The sequence below is a fragment of the Schistocerca serialis genome, chromosome 4 (genome assembly GCF_023864345.2).
Source record: "Schistocerca serialis cubense isolate TAMUIC-IGC-003099 chromosome 4, iqSchSeri2.2, whole genome shotgun sequence".
NCBI classification, from domain to species: Eukaryota; Metazoa; Arthropoda; class Insecta; order Orthoptera; family Acrididae; genus Schistocerca; species Schistocerca serialis.
The window spans coordinates 859649578-859670199 of record NC_064641.1 but is presented as its reverse complement, the minus strand read 5'-3'; the positions used below and the strand labels follow the sequence as shown (position 1 = coordinate 859670199).

General features: G+C 44.0%; 1 protein-coding gene across 1 annotated transcript in view; it reads right to left on the bottom strand.

The window, feature by feature from the left end:
* The window catches only part of LOC126474812 (ataxin-1-like), a gene marked incomplete at its 5' end in the record, with an annotated part of 33931 nt that extends 21210 nt beyond the window's left edge, over positions 1–12721 (bottom strand). The window contains one exon of the mRNA XM_050102285.1: positions 12485–12721. Coding sequence (XP_049958242.1) covers positions 12485–12721 — 237 coding nt within the window. The remainder of the gene's footprint in view (positions 1–12484) is intronic.
* Between the last annotated feature and the right edge of the window lie 7901 nt (positions 12722–20622).

Here is a 20622-nt window from a genome sequence, read left to right as displayed (position 1 = left end):
TGCGAACAAGAGGTGACCGAGACGTGTAACCAATGGCACGCCATACCATCACGCCGGGTGATACGCCAGTATGGCGATGACGAATACACGCTTCCAATGTGCGTTCACCGCGATGTGGCCACACATGGATGCGACCATCATGATGCTGTAAACAGAACCTGGATTTTGCCATTCATGCACTCAGGTTCGTCGTTGAGTACACCATCGCAGGCGCTCCTGTCTGTTATGCAGTGTCAAGGGTAAACGCAGCCACGGTCTCCGAGCTGATAGTCCATGCTGCTGGAAACGTCGTCAAACTGTTCGTGCAGATGGTTGTTGTCTTACAAACGTCTCCATCTGTTAGCTCAGGAATCGAGACGTAGCTGCACGATCCGTTACAGCCATGCGGATAAGATGCCTGTCATCTCGACTGCTAGTGATACGAGGCCTTTGCGATCCAGCACGGCGTTCCGTACTACCTTCCTGAACCCACCTATTACATATTCTGCTAACAGTCATTGGCTCTCGACCAACGCGAGCAGCAATGTCGCGATACGATAAACCGCAATTGCGATAGGCTACAATCCGACCTTTATCAAAGTCGGAAACGTGGTGGTACGCATTTCTCTTCCTTACAAGGGGCATCACAACAACGTTTCACCAGGCAACGCCAGTCAACTGCTGTTTGTGTGTGAGAAATCGGTTGGAAACTTTCCTCATGTCAGCACGTTGTAGGTGTCGCCACAGGCGCCAACCTTGTGTGAATGCTCTGAAAAGCTAATCATTTGCATATCACAGGATCTTCTTCCAGTCGGTTAAATTTCGCGTCTGTAGCACGTCATCTTCGTGGTGTAGCATTTTTAATGGCCAGTAGTGTAGAACTTCGGAGACGCCTTATTGGATTACGCCATTCCCAGCCAACCAACCGCTCTGGTCCTGAAAGACAGTCCTGACTGTCTCCTTTGTGCAGGTTAATTTTTCGGAAAACTGTTCCTGCTTTTCCTTGAAGTGTGCTCATTTATGCCTCAAGCCTGCCTCACACGGGATAATGATCTCCGCAAGTTTGCTTGATGATGCGCATGCCTGCTGGCTAGCAAGCGAGGGTGACGGCTACCTCGCTTCCTGAAACGGTGTATGAATCAGCGCAGAAAGAAGCTAGCTGGCTGGCTTCACTTCGTAAACGGCTGAGCTGCAATTTTTCTCAGACGACTGTAAAGAAACTATTTGGTAAAGAAAAAAAATTGATTCTTGCACATCTTGTAGCTTCGCGATGAACAGCCTACCATTTCGTTAATGATCATATTTATTGTGATATTTTAGGATTAAGTAAGCTACTGCAAGAATTTCGGAAAGTTTGCAGTGAAAAATAGAGGTCCCTATGAAATTGTGTTTCGTGTACGCTGGATCATAAACGGTGACAGTCATTGAACTGTATGAAATAAGATCGTCATAACTCCTGAACGGTTTGCGTTAGAACGTTCAAACTGCACGGTTGGCGGCGGGGCACGATGAGAATTAGTATTCACATGCACGCATGGTTTAGCGAAGAAGCCCATTTTCATTCGGATGAGTTCGTCAGTAAACAAAACTGGCGCATTTGGGGGACTGAGAATCCACATTTCGTGATCGAGAAGTCTCTTCACCTTCAATGGATGACTGTGATGTGCAATGTCCATTCATCGAATAATCAGTGCGATATTCCTTGATGGCACGGTAACTATCGATCGGTACGTGAATGTTTTGGAAGATGATTTCATCCCCACTATCCAGTGTGACCCTGATTTCGACAAGATGTGGTTCATGCAAGACGGCGCTCGACCCCATCGAAGCAGGAGAGTGTTTCATATCCTGGTGGAGCACTTTGGGGACCACATTCTGGCTCTAGGGTACCCAGAGGCCACCGGCACGGACCTCGAGTGGCCGCCATATTCTCAGGATCTGAACATATGTGACTCGTTTTTGTTGAGCTATATTAAAGATAAGATGTACAGCAATGACCCCAAAACCATTACTGAGCTGAAAACAGCCATTCAGGAGGCCGTCGATGTTCCGCCAATTCAGAGGGTCATGCGGTATTTCGCTATTCGTCTGCGCCACATCATCGCTAATGATGGTATCCATATCGAACATGTCATAACAAATGGCTCTGACAAGGGAACCTCCCCATCGCACCCCCCTCAGATTTAGTTATAAGTTGGCACAGTGGATAGGCCTTGAAAAACTGAACACAGATCAATAGAGAAAACAGGAAGAAGTTTTGTCGAACTATGAAAAAAATAAGGAAAATATACAAATTGAGTAGTCCATGTGAAACATTAGCCACATCAAGGACAATTTGATCTGAAGAGCGCCGTAGTCTCGTGGTTAGCGTAAGCAACTGTGGTACTAGAGGACTTCGGTTCAAGTCTTCCCTCGAGTAAGAATTTTAACTTTTTTATTTTCTAGCAACTGGCGTGTGTCAATTATCAAAGTTCAGGCACTCACACAATCAACTTCGCTCTCGAAAATTCCAGTTCAGATTTGCTTGAACATATGCAGGATTTGACGGTCTACACATGGAAAAAATTGGAAAACGTTAAAAACATATGTTTTGACAGAGCACAGGGAAAACTGTGTGACTGTGAAACTGTTGCATTCATTTGTTGCAGTTTATGTGACAAACTCTTATGTTTTCATCACTTTTTTGGGAGTTATTATCACATCCACAAGGAAACCTAAATCGGGCAAGGCAGAAGAATCTTTTTACCCATTCGCCGAGTGTACAAGTTAGGTGGGTCGACAACATATTCCTGTCATGTGACGCACATGCCGTCACCAGTGTCGTATAGAATATATCAGACGTGTTTTCCTGTGGAGGAATCGGTTGACCTATGACCTTGCGATTAAATGTTTTCGGTTCCCATTGGAGAGGAACGTACTTTCGTCTACTAATCGCACGGTTTTGCGGTGCGGTCGCAAAACACGGACGCTAAACTTATTACTGTGAACAGAGACGTTAATGAACGAACTGACAGGTCATAACTTTGCGAAAATAAATAAAGTAAAATTTTTACCCGAGGGAGGACTTGAACCAAGGACATCTCGTTTCACAGTTGTTCACGCTAACCACGGGACCACGGCGCTCCTGAGCTGACACTATGCTAGATGTTGCTTATCTTGCACATGGACTACTCAGTTTGTATATTTTACTTATTTTTTCTGTAGTTCCACACAACTACTTCCTGTTTTCTCGCTTGATCTGTGTTCAGTTTTTCAAGGCATGTCCACTGTGCCAACTTATAACTAAATCTGAGGGGGGTGCGATGGGGAGGTTCCCTTGTGAGCACTATGGGACTTAACATCGGAGGTCATCAGTCCCCTAGAACTTAGAACTACTTAAACCTAACTAACAGAAGGACATCACACACATCCATGCCCAAGGCAGAATTCGAACCTGCGACCGTAGCAGTTGCGCGGTTCCGACCTGAAGCGCCTAGAACCGCTCGCCCACCACGGCCGGCATTTCATAACCTAAATCCGAATATATGTAGTGACGTTTACATGTTGAATAAAGTGTGTGCACGCCGTAGTTTGTAACTAATTTAGGTTTTTTTTCATATATTTCACAAATTGTCATCCTGTATGTTGCTGCATATGAAATGTAGCGAACATATTGAATGTAAACTTTGAAGAATGTCGCTGTGTATTACCAGTCTCGAGAAAATGGATCATATGTAAAGCGTTTCGTCCTTAACTAGGGCGCCAGCGAAAAATCCAGAATGAAATGTTCACAAAATTTCTCAAATCTTGTAAACGGTTTCAGATACTGAGACAACACCTTGGCAAATGATAGTACGCAAAGATGAGAGTTATTTCGCCCCATGATTAATATATGAAACTTCTATACCCACCGCGATATACCGGATGATCAAAAAGTCAGTATAAATTTGAAAACTGAATAAATCACGGAATAATGTAAATAGATAGGTACCAATTGACGCACATGCTTGGAATGACATGGGGTTTTATTAGAACCTAAAAAATACAAACGTTCAAAAAATGTCCTACAGATGGCGCTTCATCTGATCAGAATAGTAATAATTAGCATAATAAAGTAAGACAAAGCAAAGATGATGTTCTTTACAGGAAATGCTCAATATGTCCACCATCATTCCTCAACAATAGCTGTAGTCGAGGAATAATGTTGTGAACAGCACTGTAAAGCATGTCCGGAGTTATGGTGAGGCACTGGCGTCGGATGTTGTCTTTCAGCATCCCTAGAGATGTCGGTCGATCACGATACAATTGCGGCTTCAGGTAACCCCAAAGTCAATGATCGCACGGACTGAGGTCTGGGGACCTGGGAGGCCAAGCATGGCGAAAGTGGCGGCTGAGCACACGATCACCACCAAACGAGGAGCGCAAGAGATCTTTCATGCGTCTAGCTATATGGGGTGTTTGTTTTTTTTTTTTTTTGTTCTAATAAAACCCCATGTCATTCCAAGCATGTGTGTCAATTTTTACCTTTATACCTACATTATTCCGTGGTTTATTAAGTTTTCAAATTTATACTGACTTTTTGATCATCCGGTACAAGCTATTACAAATTATTTCAGTAAAATGATGTAGTACTAAAGTGCCATCGATAGCTGATGAAACGAGAATAACTGTGGGTTTGGAACAATATAGGTGGAAAAATTTCGCTTTGTTTTTATACCAAGAATTGGCATTTTCATAAACTGTTGACTTCTGTTTCCATCAGTTGCTGTTTTATGATTCCGTCGCAATTTCAATTGCAATAGAATGTTAGTGACATGAATATTTACTAACTCTGCTGTATTTTGACGAAAGAAACAGATTTGAATGTGACAACAAGGGAACTTAACATATTACTCAAAATTCGCCACTAATAACGTCTCTCTGAAGAAAATTAAAGTGAATAATAAGTGTAGCTAAAGCAAATCGATACTTCAGTTGAAACTTTAATGGACTCCTATACCACAGTGTGTGTTCAATAATGAAATATGTTGACTGACACTGATCATTTAATTTCATTTCTGTATCTCAGTTATCCGAAAAATATGAAAACATTCAAATTTGCACAATCCAGCCGCCTACCTATCAAGGTGTAAACTGATTACCAATATCTTTGACAAACTAAAAATGTTTGTAGTGAAAAAGTAAAAACCATAATTGAGTAAGGAAAGATGGCACGCTATCTGTTGTTAATTGTTTTCGTATTTCTTACCTTATTGAGACATAGAAATAAAATCTGTTGCCCATTTTCACTCTATCTCATTCGTTATTAAAAATGCACTGGGGTATAGGATTTCGCCTAAATTTCGACAGATTTAGCTATTTATTTTTTCACTTATCATCACCTTCATCTTTCTTCAAAGAAACATTATCAGCGAAGAGCTATGAGTGATGCGTAAGACTCTTTGTTGGCATATTAATCGATATTTAACACCAAAGTACTGCTGCTGAGTTTATAAATATTCGTCTCACTAACATTCCAATGCAGTTGAAATTGCGGAAGAATCGTAAAACAGCGAATGATGTAAGGAATGTCAACAGTTTATGAAAATACCCATTATCGGTATAAAAATAAGCTGTATTTATTCACATATATTGTTCCAAACTCACAGTAATTCTCGTTTCACCAGCTGTCGATAGCGCTTAAATATTACATCATTTCATTGAAAAATCTGTAGTCGCTTGAATGTCGCAGTAAATATGGAAGTTTCGCATATTAATCATATTGCGAAATATTCTCCTCTTCGCATACTATCATTTGCCACAATCTTGTTTCGATATCTGAAACAGAGACATAAGGAATTTCGTGGCATTTTCGATTGCGCGCGATTTCGGGACGAAGCGCTTTACATACGATCCATTTTCTCAATATTGGTGATGGATAGCAATATCCTACAAAGTTTAAAGAAAAATTCAATATGTTCGCTAGATTTTATACGCATCAAGATATGATCCAACATGCACCAAATGCTAATTTATAGCGATCTCTATTTTTCACCGCAAACTTTCCGAAATTCTCGCAGTAGTTTACTTAATCCTAAAATATCATATTAAATATGACCATTAACGAAATAGAGGCAGTTCATCATGAAGCTGACGAATGAGGCTGCAAGATGTGTAAGAACCAAATTCTTTCCCGCCCGGTAGGCTGTGACGCCAGTCGCCAAACAGGACTCCCTATTGGCCAGCACTGGTAGCTTGTAGAGAACGCGACTAGGCCTCCCAAGAAAATCAGCACCGGGCCTGTCGTGAGAAAAACACAGCTCCCTGCAGAGCAGCCAGTTAGCAGACGACGTGAGCCCTGGAGGGAACCGGCAAGTAAGACTGCAGTGAATCTTAGACGGGCTTAACGGGTGTGTATTTCCTCTCTGTTTATGAGCTTGTTTACACGTTTTTATTTACCTATCATCACTGCCGTAGAAAAAAAAGTTCAAATAGCTCTAAGCACTATGGGACTTAACATCTGTCATCAGTCCCTAGACTACTTAAACCTAACCTAAGGACACCACACACATCCATGCCCGAGGCAGGATTCGAACCTGCGACCGTAGCAGCAGCGCGGTTCCGGACAGAAGCGCCTAGAACCGCTCGGCCACAATGTATTTGGTAGTTTTTACTTTTTAACTTATGTGCTATGAATATGTGCTGTTTCAAAGCGATGGGACATTGAGGGTGTTTCGAAACGAAGTTGTTTTCGGTTCGATTTGTAATAATAAAACGATGGGGAACGATATACCGGTGGTTATAGGCTTTAATATTGCCATTTTCTTGTTAAGAAGTCTGCCGTTTCAAGTCACTGGCGCTTTCGAGATTTATCAACAACGCGTCGTTTTTTGTACAATTCGTTATAATTAACTTAACTGACAGGTAATGACACATTTGCCGTTAAACCCTGTTTGACATGTAAGGTAAAAGACACGGCCTACAGGGTGTTCAAAAAATTGTAATATATTCCGTCAGGAGGTAGTATCGGTCAAAACTAGAAGTGAATATTCCTACAGTTATATATGGAAATCAACACCTGTTAAGATTTGGGCCAATCTGACCTATCATTCCCAACTGTCTGTTACGTAGAAGGACACACTCCATGTGATTACAATCCATTCTGTGACATCCTCCAGCCCCTCTTTGCAGTGATTCGCGCACTCTTTCAATACACCTTGTAATGGTACTTGAATTACGTAACCATTGCGGCACCTCACTCAACCTCTCGATACCAGCAATATTGTACTGTGTTTCTGTAAAATAGTTAACATATTTCTGTGGCAACATCCAGATTTGATTTCATTAATGTAGAGGTACTTCGATACATCGATATGTATATATTGCAATGATATTATTCTTATGTGTACTCTTTCTTTTGTCACTATGATCATTGACGGACTTGTAACTCTGATTTTTGGGCGTGTAAGCGGTTATTACAGAGTCGAGCTTTGGTCGTCATGTTAAAAAGACGCAAATTGTAATCATTTTATGAAATGTGAACTTTAACAGTGAGGAAGATATTTTGAAGTATGTTTTATATTGTGAAGTGATGTTTTGGAACGAGTTACGTGATATTGCAACAAAAGTAATAAAAAAGAAGTGTAAATTAAATTCGGAGTGCTGATTACTTTTTTACATCACCATTGTCCTAACTTGCAAAAGTTTAATCTTCAAGAATGGTTTATGGAACACATCTATAAAACTTTTGAATATCGCAGAATAACACCTAGGCCCCTTTGCAACCGAGCTTGGAATCATCACTACCTAGATTTTCGACGATTGAGCCATGAGTTCACAACGAGACCAGCGTGGGAAACACGAAAAGATGAGTGCCTAGTTTATCCAATATTTCAAGAAATGACTTTATTAACTGTGCTCTAATGACACCTGCCACATAATATAACTTTGTTGTTGCCCGAAAATGCAATATTTAGCAGCGTGAGCAACACTACAATCATAATTAATTTTTGACCTTTGTTGTGGTAGGGTTGTTAGATTGTGTCACACGCGTTTGTCACATATCCCTGCAGCGTCTGCTGACTGTCGATGAGTCAGGGATACACCAAAGCCTTGAAATGTCCCCTTAGCCAGAAATCCAACTGATTCAGTTCCGGTGAATGAGGAGATTATGCTTCCAAACCTCCTCGACCAATACACCGCCCATGAAACGTTCCGGTGGTATACTGTCGCACTATCCGTAGAAAATGGCGTGGAGTCACGTCATGTGTCAACCACAGGCAAGAGTGGCGTTCTCCAATAGCGTTGCTAATTCATCAATCACAAATCCTTGAAAGACACCGCCTGTTAATCTTTTTGCTAAAGCATACGGCCGTCACAAGTAGAGCGGCACATATCTCAACAAATATTGCTTTCGGGACGTATGTCAGAATTTTTCTTCTAAGTTTTAGCAATACTCCGTCCTGTCGGAATATGTGATTTTTTAAAAACATTTTGCATATATGTACATAACGCTTCTTACTGCGGTGTAGGGCAGTCGCAAGTTATCAGCTAAAAGGGTGCAGGGTGCCGTTCTCCTTTCTGCAAATACGTTTCTAATCGCTGGCTTGTCTTCTAAATCTTTAATTTAGTACAAACTGCAATGTTATGTGTGCCTCACTGCTTTTTTAAACTAATTTGTGCCAGATTTTATTCTGAGAAGCTCAGTAATGTATGTAAATACCGTAAATGTAAATGTGATTCAAAAAGTACTTGAAGTGAAGTGAAGCGCAGCTGGACAGCAAGAAACTCTTTAGCGAGCAATCCCCGCGCGTGAATCTTTGAGTATGGACTTTATACATATATAAAAAAAAAAAAAAAAAAAAAAAAAAGGAGACTGTTGATCTGTATCTTGTGGAAAGAGGGTGTGTTGCTAGGCCGTCGCTCAGAACGTATTGTTACATTTTATGAAAATTAATATTTTAGTGATAAAACCGAGTACAGTATGTGTAAGCGTTGCCACACATTTATGTATACAAATTTTCTGGAAGTGAAGAAAAGAAATATCTTTTTTTTGGAAAAGAAGGTGAACTTCATTGTCGTCGCCGTCTATCAGTCGACATAATTTTAAGTGTACAAAGATCATTAAAATACAGGAAAAGAAATGCATTCTCTATAGTTTTCATTCAATAAGTAACAACCTCTCATAATTTCTTAATTGCAATAATTGGATTATGTTCTTGTACAATAGCATGGTGCTGAACTCCACTGACCAATTTTGATGTAGCAGGATGTGTAGTTTCTCACGAAAAGCAGATTGCTGTTGTTTACTTACAACAGTGGTCCCTTAGGTATGAAAAGATACGAAAATTTGGGCTCAAAGCTGTCCGCAATACGGCCAAGTAACTAAGAGAGTCGTATTTTAAACCTTAACGAACAATACCTTCCTCCAAATTGCAATATGTCAACAACTGGTGCAGAAGCTGATCATTCAAGGAGGCAGCAACCAAAATTCAGGTACCAGTTACGACTTAAAGTAAAAATCTCAATCAAAAATCAATCTCTCTCTCCAAACACATATACAGGGTTATTACAAATGATTGAAGCGATTTCACAGCTCTACAATAACTTTATTATTTGAGATATTTTCACAATGCTTTGCACACACATACAAAAACTCAAAGTTTTTTTAGGCATTCACAAATGTTCGATATGTGCCCCTTTAGTGATTCGGCAGACATCAAGCCGATAATCAAGTTCCTCCTACACTCGGCGCAGCATCTCCCCATCAATGAGTTCGAAAGCATCGTTGATGCGAGCTCGCAGTTCTGGCACGTTTCTTGGTAGAGGAGGTTTAAACACTGAATCTTTCACATAACCCTACAGAAAGAAATCGCATGGGGTTAAGTCGGGAGAGCGTGGATGCCATGACATGAATTGCTGATCATGATCTCCACCACGACCGATCCATCGGTTTTCCAATCTCCTGTTTAAGAAATGCCGAACATCAAGATGGAAGTGCGGTGGAGCACCATCTTGTTGAAAGATGAAGTCGGCGCTGTCGGTCTCCGGTTGTGGCATGAGCCAATTTTCCAGCATGTCCAGATACACGTGTCCTGTAACGTTTTTTTCGCAGACGAAAAAGGGGCCGTAAACTTTAAACCGTGAGATTGCACAAAACACGTTAACTTTTGGAGAATTGCGAATTTGCTGCATGAATGCGTGAGGATTCTCTACCGCCCAGATTCGCACATTGTGTCTGTTCACTTCACCATTAAGAAAAAATGTTGCTTCATCACTGAAAACAAGTTTCGCACTGAACGCATCCTCTCCCATGAGCTGTTGCAATCGCGCCGAAAATTCAAAGCGTTTGACTTTGTCATCGGGTGTCAGGGCTTGTAGCAATTGTAAACGGTAAGGCTTCTGCCTTAGCCTTTTCCGTAAGATTTTCCAAACCGTCGGCTGTGGTACGTTTAGCTCCCTGCTTGCTTTATACGTCGACTTCCGCGGGCTACGCGTGAAACTTGCCCGCACGCATTCAACCGTTTCTTCGCTCACTGCAGGCCGACCCGTTGATTTCCACTTACAGAGGCATCCAGAAGCTTTAAACTGCGCATGCCATCGCCGAATGGAGTTAGCAGTTGGTGGATCTTTGTTGAACTTCGTCCTGAAGTGTCGTTGCACTGTTATGACTGACTGATCTGAGTGCATTTCAAGCACGACATACGCTTTCTCGGCTGCTATCGCCATTTTGTCTCACTGCACTCTCGAGCGCTCTGGCGGCAGAAACCTGAAGTGCGGCTTCAGCCGAACAAAACTTTATGAGTTTTTCTACGTATCTGTAGTGTGTCGTGACCATATGTCAATGAATGGAGCTACAGTGAATTTATGAAATCGCTTCAATCATTTGTAAGAGCCCTGTATAAATATTCATATTATTAAGATAAAAGTCATTTTATGAACCTTGTTCGATGGCATGTAGACCCATATTTATAAGGGCTCTCCCTGCAGGAGTGACTAACTGTTTCCTTAGACATGGGAAGGGACCCGGGCCGTGAATTGCGCGAAATTGTCGTCTACTCGTTGATTCCCTAAAAATTCAGTACAGTGAACGCTACAGAGAGAACAACATGGCTAGTAGGTGAACAAAGGAACAAATGTGCATTTTATAAGAGGGGCTTGTAAAGTATCATACGTAGCGTTCCTGTGCCAATAATATGTATAAAAATGGTTCAAATGGCTCTCAGCACTATGGGACTCAACTGCTGTGGTCATAAGTCCCCTAGAACTTAGAACTACTTAAACCTAACTAACCTAAGGACATCACACACATCCATGCCCGAGGCAGGATTCGAACCTGCGACCGTAGCGGTCATGCGGTTCCAGACTGTAGCGCCTTTAACCGCTCTGCCACTCCGGCCGGCAAATATATATATATATATATATATATATATATATGTGTGTGTGTGTGTGTGTGTGTGTGTGTACAATGCAGACTGTATGTATGTATGTATGTATTCCTGGCATCTCATCTCAAGTCCCTGGATCGATTCCACCAAATCTAGCATACAAAGAGCAGTATCAGGACAGTGGGGTTTGTAACCTCCTAGCTCCAGGAGTCGAAATTCAGATAAAAAGGGTCTTTTTTCAGCCCCTGCAGTATAAGAGTTTCCTGCAAAACAGGCATGTTGTGGGAGTAGTATCGGCTGCTTTACTGATCTGTTTTGCAGGGTCTAAAAATGTGGGTGGCCACAGCCGGGAGAGGGCTGCGATGGACAGAGGAGAGGATGGACAGAAAGAAGGAGGGAATGTACAGAAAGAGGGGGGGGGGGGTAGGAGGGAATGAACAGAGAGAGGGAGAAATGAGGGAAGGGGGGAAAGAGAGAGGGGAGAATGAGAGAGATAAAGAAGGGGAGGTGGGAGTAAACAGGCACAGAGATAGGAGGAGGGGAGGAGGCGTGTTTTGCAGGTAGTATCTGCATGCCTTGTAGGGGCAACAAGTGTGGATGGGCAGGGCTGAGCAGATAGAGAGGGGGGTGAGAGGAGATCGATAGTGGCAGAAAGCGGATGATGAGGTGCACAGAAATGGGAGGAGGTGATGGAGAGTGAGGCTGAAGGCGACTGACAGAGGGGACAGACAGAGAGGGGGGGGGGGGGAAATGTGCAGGTAGAGGGAGAAGTTAGACACAGAGAGAGGGGGGGGGCTGATGGACAGAGAGTGGGGAGGACGCAGGTGTAAGCCTTAGAGAAGCAGTTTGCAGGTTGGAAAAGGATGAGAGGAGGGAAAGATGGACTAGAGAGGGGAAGGAGGATTTGGACAGGGAGAGTGGGGAAGAAGATATGTTCGGAGAGAGGGGGCGAAGGAGATGGGCAGAGAGAAAGAGAGGCAAGAGGAGGAGGTGAAAAGACAGAGAAAGTAGCGAAATGGACAGATAGTGGTGAGAGAGTGAGGTAGACAGAGAGACAGAGGGAGGTGGACACACAGAGGGGCAACGAGAAGATCTGTGCAATATGTGTCGAGCGAAGGCGCGGGGAAAAGACTAATCGCCCCCGCTAGTGAGAGACACACCTGTGTGCGGACCTCGCCGTAGCTGAGCGTGAGCGTGGCGCGGCCCGGCGCGGCGGGCGGCGCGTCTGCGATCCGCACGACGGTGCTGGGGTCGAGGCGCAGCTCGGCGTGCCGGTCGGCGCACGCCACGAAGTCCTCGGTGCGCATGTCCTCGACGCGCCGCAGCTCGCCCGTCGCCAGCTGGATCAGCGAGCCGCGCGTGAAGTTGCAGCGCGCCGACGGCGGCGACGCCGCGGGCCGGGGGGCGGCGGGGGCGGCGCCGGCCGGCGAGCGCGGCGGCGCGGGGGCGGCGGCGGCCGCCGAGGGGGCGGGCGCCAGCTGCGGCTTGTGCGCCGGCGGCGGGGGCGGCAGCGGGGGCGCCGGCGCGGGGGCCGGGGGCGAGGCGGCCGACGCGGAGGCGGAGGCGCTCGTCACCGTAGACGACGGCGGGCTGGGCCGCGTCAGGATGCGGTGCTTCAGCGAGCCCTCCTTGCCGCTAGGAACCTGCCAAACGCCGGCGCTCGCTTACGTGCTGCTCACAGTTATACTCTCTTGTACAGCAAGCGGATTGGAGTTGTAAGGGTCGAATGCCGTGAAACGGGAGTGGTGATTGAGGAGGAAGTGAGACAGTGTTAGCACAAGTGAGAGTCAAGTACAAACCGTGTGGACAACTCGTACAGTAAGTAATTACAACAGAAAAAGAAAACACACCACAGATGCACAATTCGACGAAAAACGCAATTAAGACATACTGTGATGTGCGTACTCTAAGACCTTCGGTACACACACCATCAGATTGTTTTGACTTGTCATTCTAACGAAGTAGGTGTGTGTCAGCAATATATCTCGTGGTCTTATCGTGGCTTGTTTATCTTCTGCCGTTAGGTGAGACAATAGAAATGCCACTTGCACACTTAGAGTAGCAGATTGACGGTGACCAACTTTAAACAGAACTTGATTAATTTTCACACACGTTTATTAAAATAATAAAGGGCATAGAAATTACTTGATTCTCGATACTGTTTACAATTGACAATCATAAGTTCCTTTGGTCTTGGTACGTTAATCTTATTCTCACATATCTCTGATACTTGGCAAAGTGTCTATACATTTCTCTTCATGGCTATGTACAGGAATATGATAGTCTTATTAAACGAAGACTGAAACTTGACTATAGACTAATGCAGACTGACTAATCGGAGGTCTGTAAACTCGTTGTAATACCTCGCGCGCTCAGGCATCACAGCGCGAGTGTGATCCGCGAGGAGAAAACGTTCTACGTTAGCAGCGATCTCATTGGCTGCGTTACATATTAATAAGCGGATCGGCGGAAGCAGAATTTGGCCCGTCTCTAAGACAGCGCCATCTCGTAGTGCGGAGACGGACGAGCGCTGCGCCTGCGCTGTTGTGCTTAGCGGGGCGCGCTCTATGGCGAAAGTTGTGTACGCGCTGACTACGCGGAAAAATGTACACAACACATACACAACGACCAATCACAAAAATAAACAAATAGGCAAATTCTTAACTGCTGCTTTGCCGATTACATGCTGTCAACCGATAAAACACATAGAAACAAGGCGACCTCTAGAAATCGATTTTCACAAGTAATTTAGTTTCAGGTGGGCAATCGAAACAAAATAACTCATCTTATAGTTTTCAGACATAAGATACAAAAGCGACCATGGATATTTGACAAAAATAAATCACTACCCTCAGAAGAGAGCACTAGTTGTCGAAACATGTTTGCTGATAGAATGAGATTTTCACTCTGCAGCGGAGTGTGCGCTGATATTAAACTTCCTGGCAGATTAAAGCTGTGTGCCGGACCGAGACTCGAACTCGGGACCTTTGCCTTTCGCGGGCACGTGCTCTACCAACTGAGCTACCCAAGCACGATGCACGCCCCCTCATCACAGCTTCGAGTCTCAGTCCGGCACACAGTTTTGTCTGCCAGGAAGTTTCATGTTTGCTGATGTTGGGCGCTCAACTGCGCGGTCATCAGCGCCCCTACAAATTTTTTCACACAATCCAGTCTAGCCACTCTCACGAATGATGATGGTGAAATGATGAGGACAACACAAACACCCAGGCCCCGGGCAGAGAAAATCCCCAACCCGCCCGGGAATCGAACCTGGGACCCCGTGATCCAGGGGCAGCAACGATAGCCACTAGACCACGAGCTCCGGGCCAACATGTTTGGGTAAAACGAAGAAGAAATTGATCGTGTTTTGTAGAAGGCGGAGTTTAAAAACCCAAAAATCTGCTCCCATGTTTTACAAAAATGGTTCAAATGGCTCTGAGCACTATGGGACTTAACTTCTGAGGTCATCAGTCCTCTAGAACTTAGAACGTAACTAAACTAAGAACATCACACACATCCATGCCCGAGGCAAGATTCGAACCTGCGACCGTAGCGGTCGCGCGGTTCCAGACAAGCGCCTAGAAACGCTCGGCCACTCTGGCCGGCCACCCATGTTTTAAATCTGTAGATTGAGAGAGTTAAGAAATGAGGAGGTTCGCCATAGAATCTGCAAAGAAAGGAACATATGGGAAACGGTCACAAGAAGAAGGGAGAGGACGGTAGGACATGTGTTAAGACATCAGGGAATAACTTCTGTGGTACTAGAGAAGCTGTAGAGTGTGTAAACTGAAGGGTCAGACAAGAGTTTGGTGTGGCCGTGCGGTTCTAGGCGCTTTAGTCTGGAACCGCATGACTGCTATGGTCGCAGGTTCGAATCCTGCCTCGGGCATGGATGTGTGTGATGTCCTTAGGTTAGTTAGGTTTAAGTAGTTCTAAGTTCTAGGGGACTAATGACCACAGATGTTAAGTCCCATAGTGCTCAGGGCCATTTGACCCAATACATGGACTATTCGGAGAGAAAGGCCTGACACGTCGTAAAATGTAAACGACAGTGAAAATCCGATGAAGTTTTGCACAGACGTGTTGGGCAGTGTCTCCAGCATGTTGCACTTTGCGCATAGCGAGCACGTAAAGATGCCTAGAACAATAGTGTCTCCCGCAAAGTATGGGCGCCTGCTGCGAGGTTCAACCTAATTTCATGTAGCCTCACATGACGTACCAGTCACGCGTGTCCTTCTTCATGAACATTCTCGGCCGCACACTGCAGGGCCAGTTGGGGCGTCCTTGAATTGTTTCCGGTGGGAAGTGCTTGATCACCCTCTGATGTTCATCTCTGCTCACATGAACAGCTGACTACGAAGGCAACATTTTGGCATAAACAGCGCATAGAAGTGGCAGAAAACACAGGCGCTTGGCTTCTATGACGAAGGTATAGGAAAGCAGGTACAACGCTACAGCAAATATCAGAGTCGGAGGGGCGACTATATAGAGAAGAAGCTGCAAAGTGAAACAAGTGTTGCAAATAAAACATGTTTGATTTTCACTGTGGTTTTCATTTCGCGACCGGTCGGACCATACTTTCCGAACAGCCGTCTTATATCCAACAAATAAGGCACGACGTAGGATGTAAGTGCTAGCTACTCTGTGATGAAGTTGGCAGAGGAGAGGAAGCATCAAACCAGACAGAAGACTGATGATTCTGAAGAAAACAAGTGCATATAACCACACTTATGTGACTGCAGATTACTGTATAGTTTTTACAAAAATTTTCTTGGTGTTTCTTTTTTAATTTTTGAACGACTTCAGTAATATTTTAGTAATAAGAATAGAGCAATTACTTTACCAAAACAAAAAGCAACAGAATATGGAGTATAAAACTCTTTGGACTACTATATAAGACTATGTTAGCGTATTGTTAGTTACTAACGTTATTACTTTGTTGTTAGGCTACTGTCTATTATGGTTACTGGTACGATAACTAGTACTGCTCCTTGTCAAACATACGTGCTCGTGTGAGCCATTTTTGTCATGCGAAATGAATTTTGTGGAAATATATTGCACATAAGTATTTCATGTTGTTTTCAGGGGCGGTGGCAAGGAGCGGGGTGGGGGGTGGGGGTGGGGGGGGGGGGGGGTGGGGGGGGTGGAGGGCTATGTTAACAAATTTCTCTTCTTCAGAAACGCTTTCCTTGCCATTGCCAGTCTACATTTTATATTCTCTCTACTTCGACCATCATCAGTTATTTTGCTCCCCAAATAGCAAAACTCCTTTACTACTTTAAGTGTCTCATTTCCTAATCTAATTCCCTCAGGATCACCCGACTTACTTCGACAACATTCCATTATCCTCGTTTTGCTTTTGTTGATCTTCATCTAATACCCTCCTTTCAAGACACTGTCCATTCCGTTCAACTGTTTTTCCAATGTCTTTGCTGTCTCTGACAGAATTACAATGTCATCGGCGAACCTCAAAGTTTTTATTTCTTCTCCCTGGATTTTAATACCTACTCCAAATTTTTCTTTTGTTTCCTTTACTGCTTGCTCAATATACAGATTGAATAGCATCGGGGCGAGGCTACAACCCTGTCTCACTCCCTTCCCAACCACTGCTTCCCTTTCATGTCCCTCGTCTCTTATAACTGTCATCTGGTTTCTGTACAAATTGTAAATAGCCTTTCGCTCCCTGTATTTTATCCCTGGGACTGATTACCTCAGAAGTTAAGTCCCATACTGCTCAGAGCCATATTTTATCCCTGCCACCTTCATAATTTGAAAAAGAGTATTCCAGTCAACATTGTCAAAAGCTTTCTCTAAGTCTACAAATGCCAAAAACGTAGGTTTGCCTTTCCTTAATCTTTCTTCTAAGATAAGTCGTAAGGTCAGTCAGTATTGCCTCACGTGTTCCAACATTTCTATGGAATCGAAACTGATCTTCCCCGAGGTCGGCTTCTACCAAAGAATTCGCGTTAGTATTTTGCAGCTGTGACTTATTAAACCGATAGTTCGGTAATTTTTACATCTCTCAGTACCTGCTTTCTTTGGGATTGGAATTATTATATTCTTCTTGAAGTCTGAGGGTATTTCGCTTGTCCCGTACATCTCGATCACCAGATGGTAGAGTTTTGTTAGGCCTGGCTCTCCCAAGGCTGTCAGTAGTTCTAATGCAGGGCTTCACAACATACGTGCTCGCGGAGCAAGCTGTGGGCAGCAAGGCGCGAGCACGCTACCCCCACTACCGGACCAGAGCGGAGAGTGGGGAGAGTCACGTGGGGCACACAAAAGCTGCCGCCAGTCAATGTAAATCCGCGGCCACCTGCAGCGATATCACTCTCGAATTATTACTGCGACAAATGAAACAAATAAAGGAGAATGTACACGTGCCACATAATTTTATTAGCTTAGTGTATGCCTCTACATTCGTATTAATTTGTGAACTGTTACACAATAAAAGGTGTCACTGAAGTGTGGGACTCTCGGTTATCTTGTACTTTTTGCCCTTTACAATTGCGTCTATGTTCGGAGTAATTGTTCTTGAGTATTGTAGGCGCAGCATGCAGTTTAAATTTCGATCAGACAATGCGTTTCTCAGGCGCGTCTTGTTACATTTCATTGCAGAGAACAGTTGTTCACAAACATACGTGGAACCGAACATTGATATTATTGTAGCCGCCAGTTTGTGCAAAGGAGGACATCTATCCTGAGGGAAGTGTCTGTAGAATTCAAAATGTTTTTCTTGTTCTGAAATTTATCTCTGTATTCTCTGTCACACTGCAGGTCAATAATTTCTAGTTGCAGCTCAGGACGAATCTCTTCAATATTCGCTGAATATGGAGAGGAGAACAGAACAAAATCACTGTCTAGTGCTGTCAGATCTTGAAAGCGTTGATCAAATTCTTCCTTAAGGGCAACTAAACTATGTGAATAACGTTCACAGTCTTTGTGAACATCATGATAATTTAGTAAAATGAGCTAGATTTCCTGTTTCCAGCTGACTCACCCAAAGTGTCAATTTCATTTTAAAAGCTCGTATTTGATCTATGAAATGAGTAATTAGCAGATCATTACCTTGTAGTGAAATGTTCAAAACATTCAGATGGCTAGTTAAATCTGCTAAGAACGCGAGATCACATTTCCATGAAGGCTCTTTCAATTCAGGAACACACATGTTATTTATTTCCATGAACATATTTATCTCATCTAATAGGCAAAAAAATCGATTTAATAATTCGCCACGACTAAGTCAGCGGACCTCGCTGTAATAAGGCAGGCTACCATACTGGCTTTCTACATCCTCAGGAAAGCTTTTAAATTGCCTGTGTTGTAGCCCATGCTTCCTTATATAATTGGTTGTATGAACAACAACAATCATCACATTTTTTAGAGTGATACTCTTTGCCCATAAGTTTTCCTGGTGGATCACACAGTGAGCGCCCCTTATTTCATTCGGCATGGTCAGTTTTTGCATTTTCTCCTTCAACAGCGCAACTAAACCTGATTTTTTCCCTGTCATCGCTGGTGCACCGTCTGTAGACACTGAAACTAAAGAATTCCACGACAATCATATATTTTCAACACTTTTTTCAACACAACTTAAAATATCACCTCCGGTTGTAGTGTTCTTCATGGCTACTACATCGAGGAGCTCCTACCTCACCTGAAGATCTCTATTAACACCTCTAATAAATATGGCAAGCTGCGCTGTTCCAGTGATATCAACACTTTCGTCCAGAGCTAGAGAATACGCCATAAAATCTCTACAGATATTTGCAAGCTGGCTCTTGACGTCGTCTGCCATGTCCTGTATGCGACGCATAATGGTCATGTCAGATAATGGCACAATCCGAAACTGTTCAACTTGAGATGGACACAAATGTTCCGCTGCAACTACCAAACATCTTTATTAAATCGCAATCAGTGAAGGGGCGCAGGGATTTTGCTAAAAACAAAGCAATTTTGTAGCTCACTCTGAGAGCTGCCTCAGTTGATTTTTCTTCGTCATGCAGATCTTCTTCGGATAGCTTCCTTTTAAGTTTAATAACTTTCTGTGCACGATCTGGTCCATCGCATTTTCCACTTCCGTAGTCTTTCGCGTGGTACGACATATACCGTAGTCTTTCGCGTGGTACGACATGCAATGTCGCTGCAAATTAAATTTCCTAAAAGAATTCAGCGTTTTGTGACATACTAAACATTTTGCAACACCATCTTTTTCTGTAAACAGATACAATTCCTCCCAATGGGGGTTGAACTAGGAAAGCATGGTTGGGGTTAAAAAACTGCGACTTGACATGATTCTTAAGCAGCGAAGTGACTGTTAGAACTGATCGTAGTATTTTAAACGTTACACAGTCGGCGCGAATTCAATAGGCACGTTGCGGCCCTATTCAAACGTGCGCGCGCATTTCCCCTCCCTCCCTCCCTACTCCGGGACCTTGCACCTGCTCGCGAGCACGTGCCTGAGCAGACGCGAGTACTCGCGCTCAAAACCGGCCAGTTGTTAAGTCCTGTTCTAATGGAATGTTGTCTACTCCCGGGACCTTGTTTCGACTCAGGTCTTTCAGTGCTCTGTCAAACTCTTCACGTAGTATCGCATCTCCCATTTCATCTTCATGTACATCCTCTTCCATTTCCATAATATTGTCCTCAAGTACATCGCCCCTGTATATACTCCTTCCACCTTTCTGCTTTCCCTTCTTTGCTTAGAACTGGGTTTCCATGTGAGCTCTTGATATTCATACAAGTGGCTCTCTTTTCTCCAAAAGTCTCTTTAATGTTCCTGTAGGCAGTATCTATCTTACCCCTAGTGAGATAAGCGTCTACATCCTTACATTTGTCCTCTAGCCATGCCTGCTTAGCCATTTTGCACTTCGTGTCGATCTCGTTTTTGAGACGTTTGTATTCTTTCATCAGTTAAATTCAATATTTCTTCTGTTACGCAAGGATTTCTACTAGTCCTCGTCTTTTTACCTACTTGATCCTCTGCTGCCTTCACTACTTCATCCCTCAAAGCTACCCATTCTTCTTCTACTGTATTTCTTTCCCCCATTCGTGTCAATTGTTCACTGTTAAGTTGGCAGATCATCTGACAACGCCTACCAGCTGCTGCGCGGACAGTACCTTGAAGGGGGGCCTCCTCTGCTGGTGGTGGGGCGGCTGCAGCAGTAGCGACTGGCCGGGCTTGACCGGCGGGCTGTAGGACGCAAGGTAGGTGGGCGGCACGTGGTAGGCGTCCGGCTGCGGCGGCGGGGGCGGCTGGTACTGCGCCAGCACCACCGGCTGCTCGCGGTCGCGGTCCCTC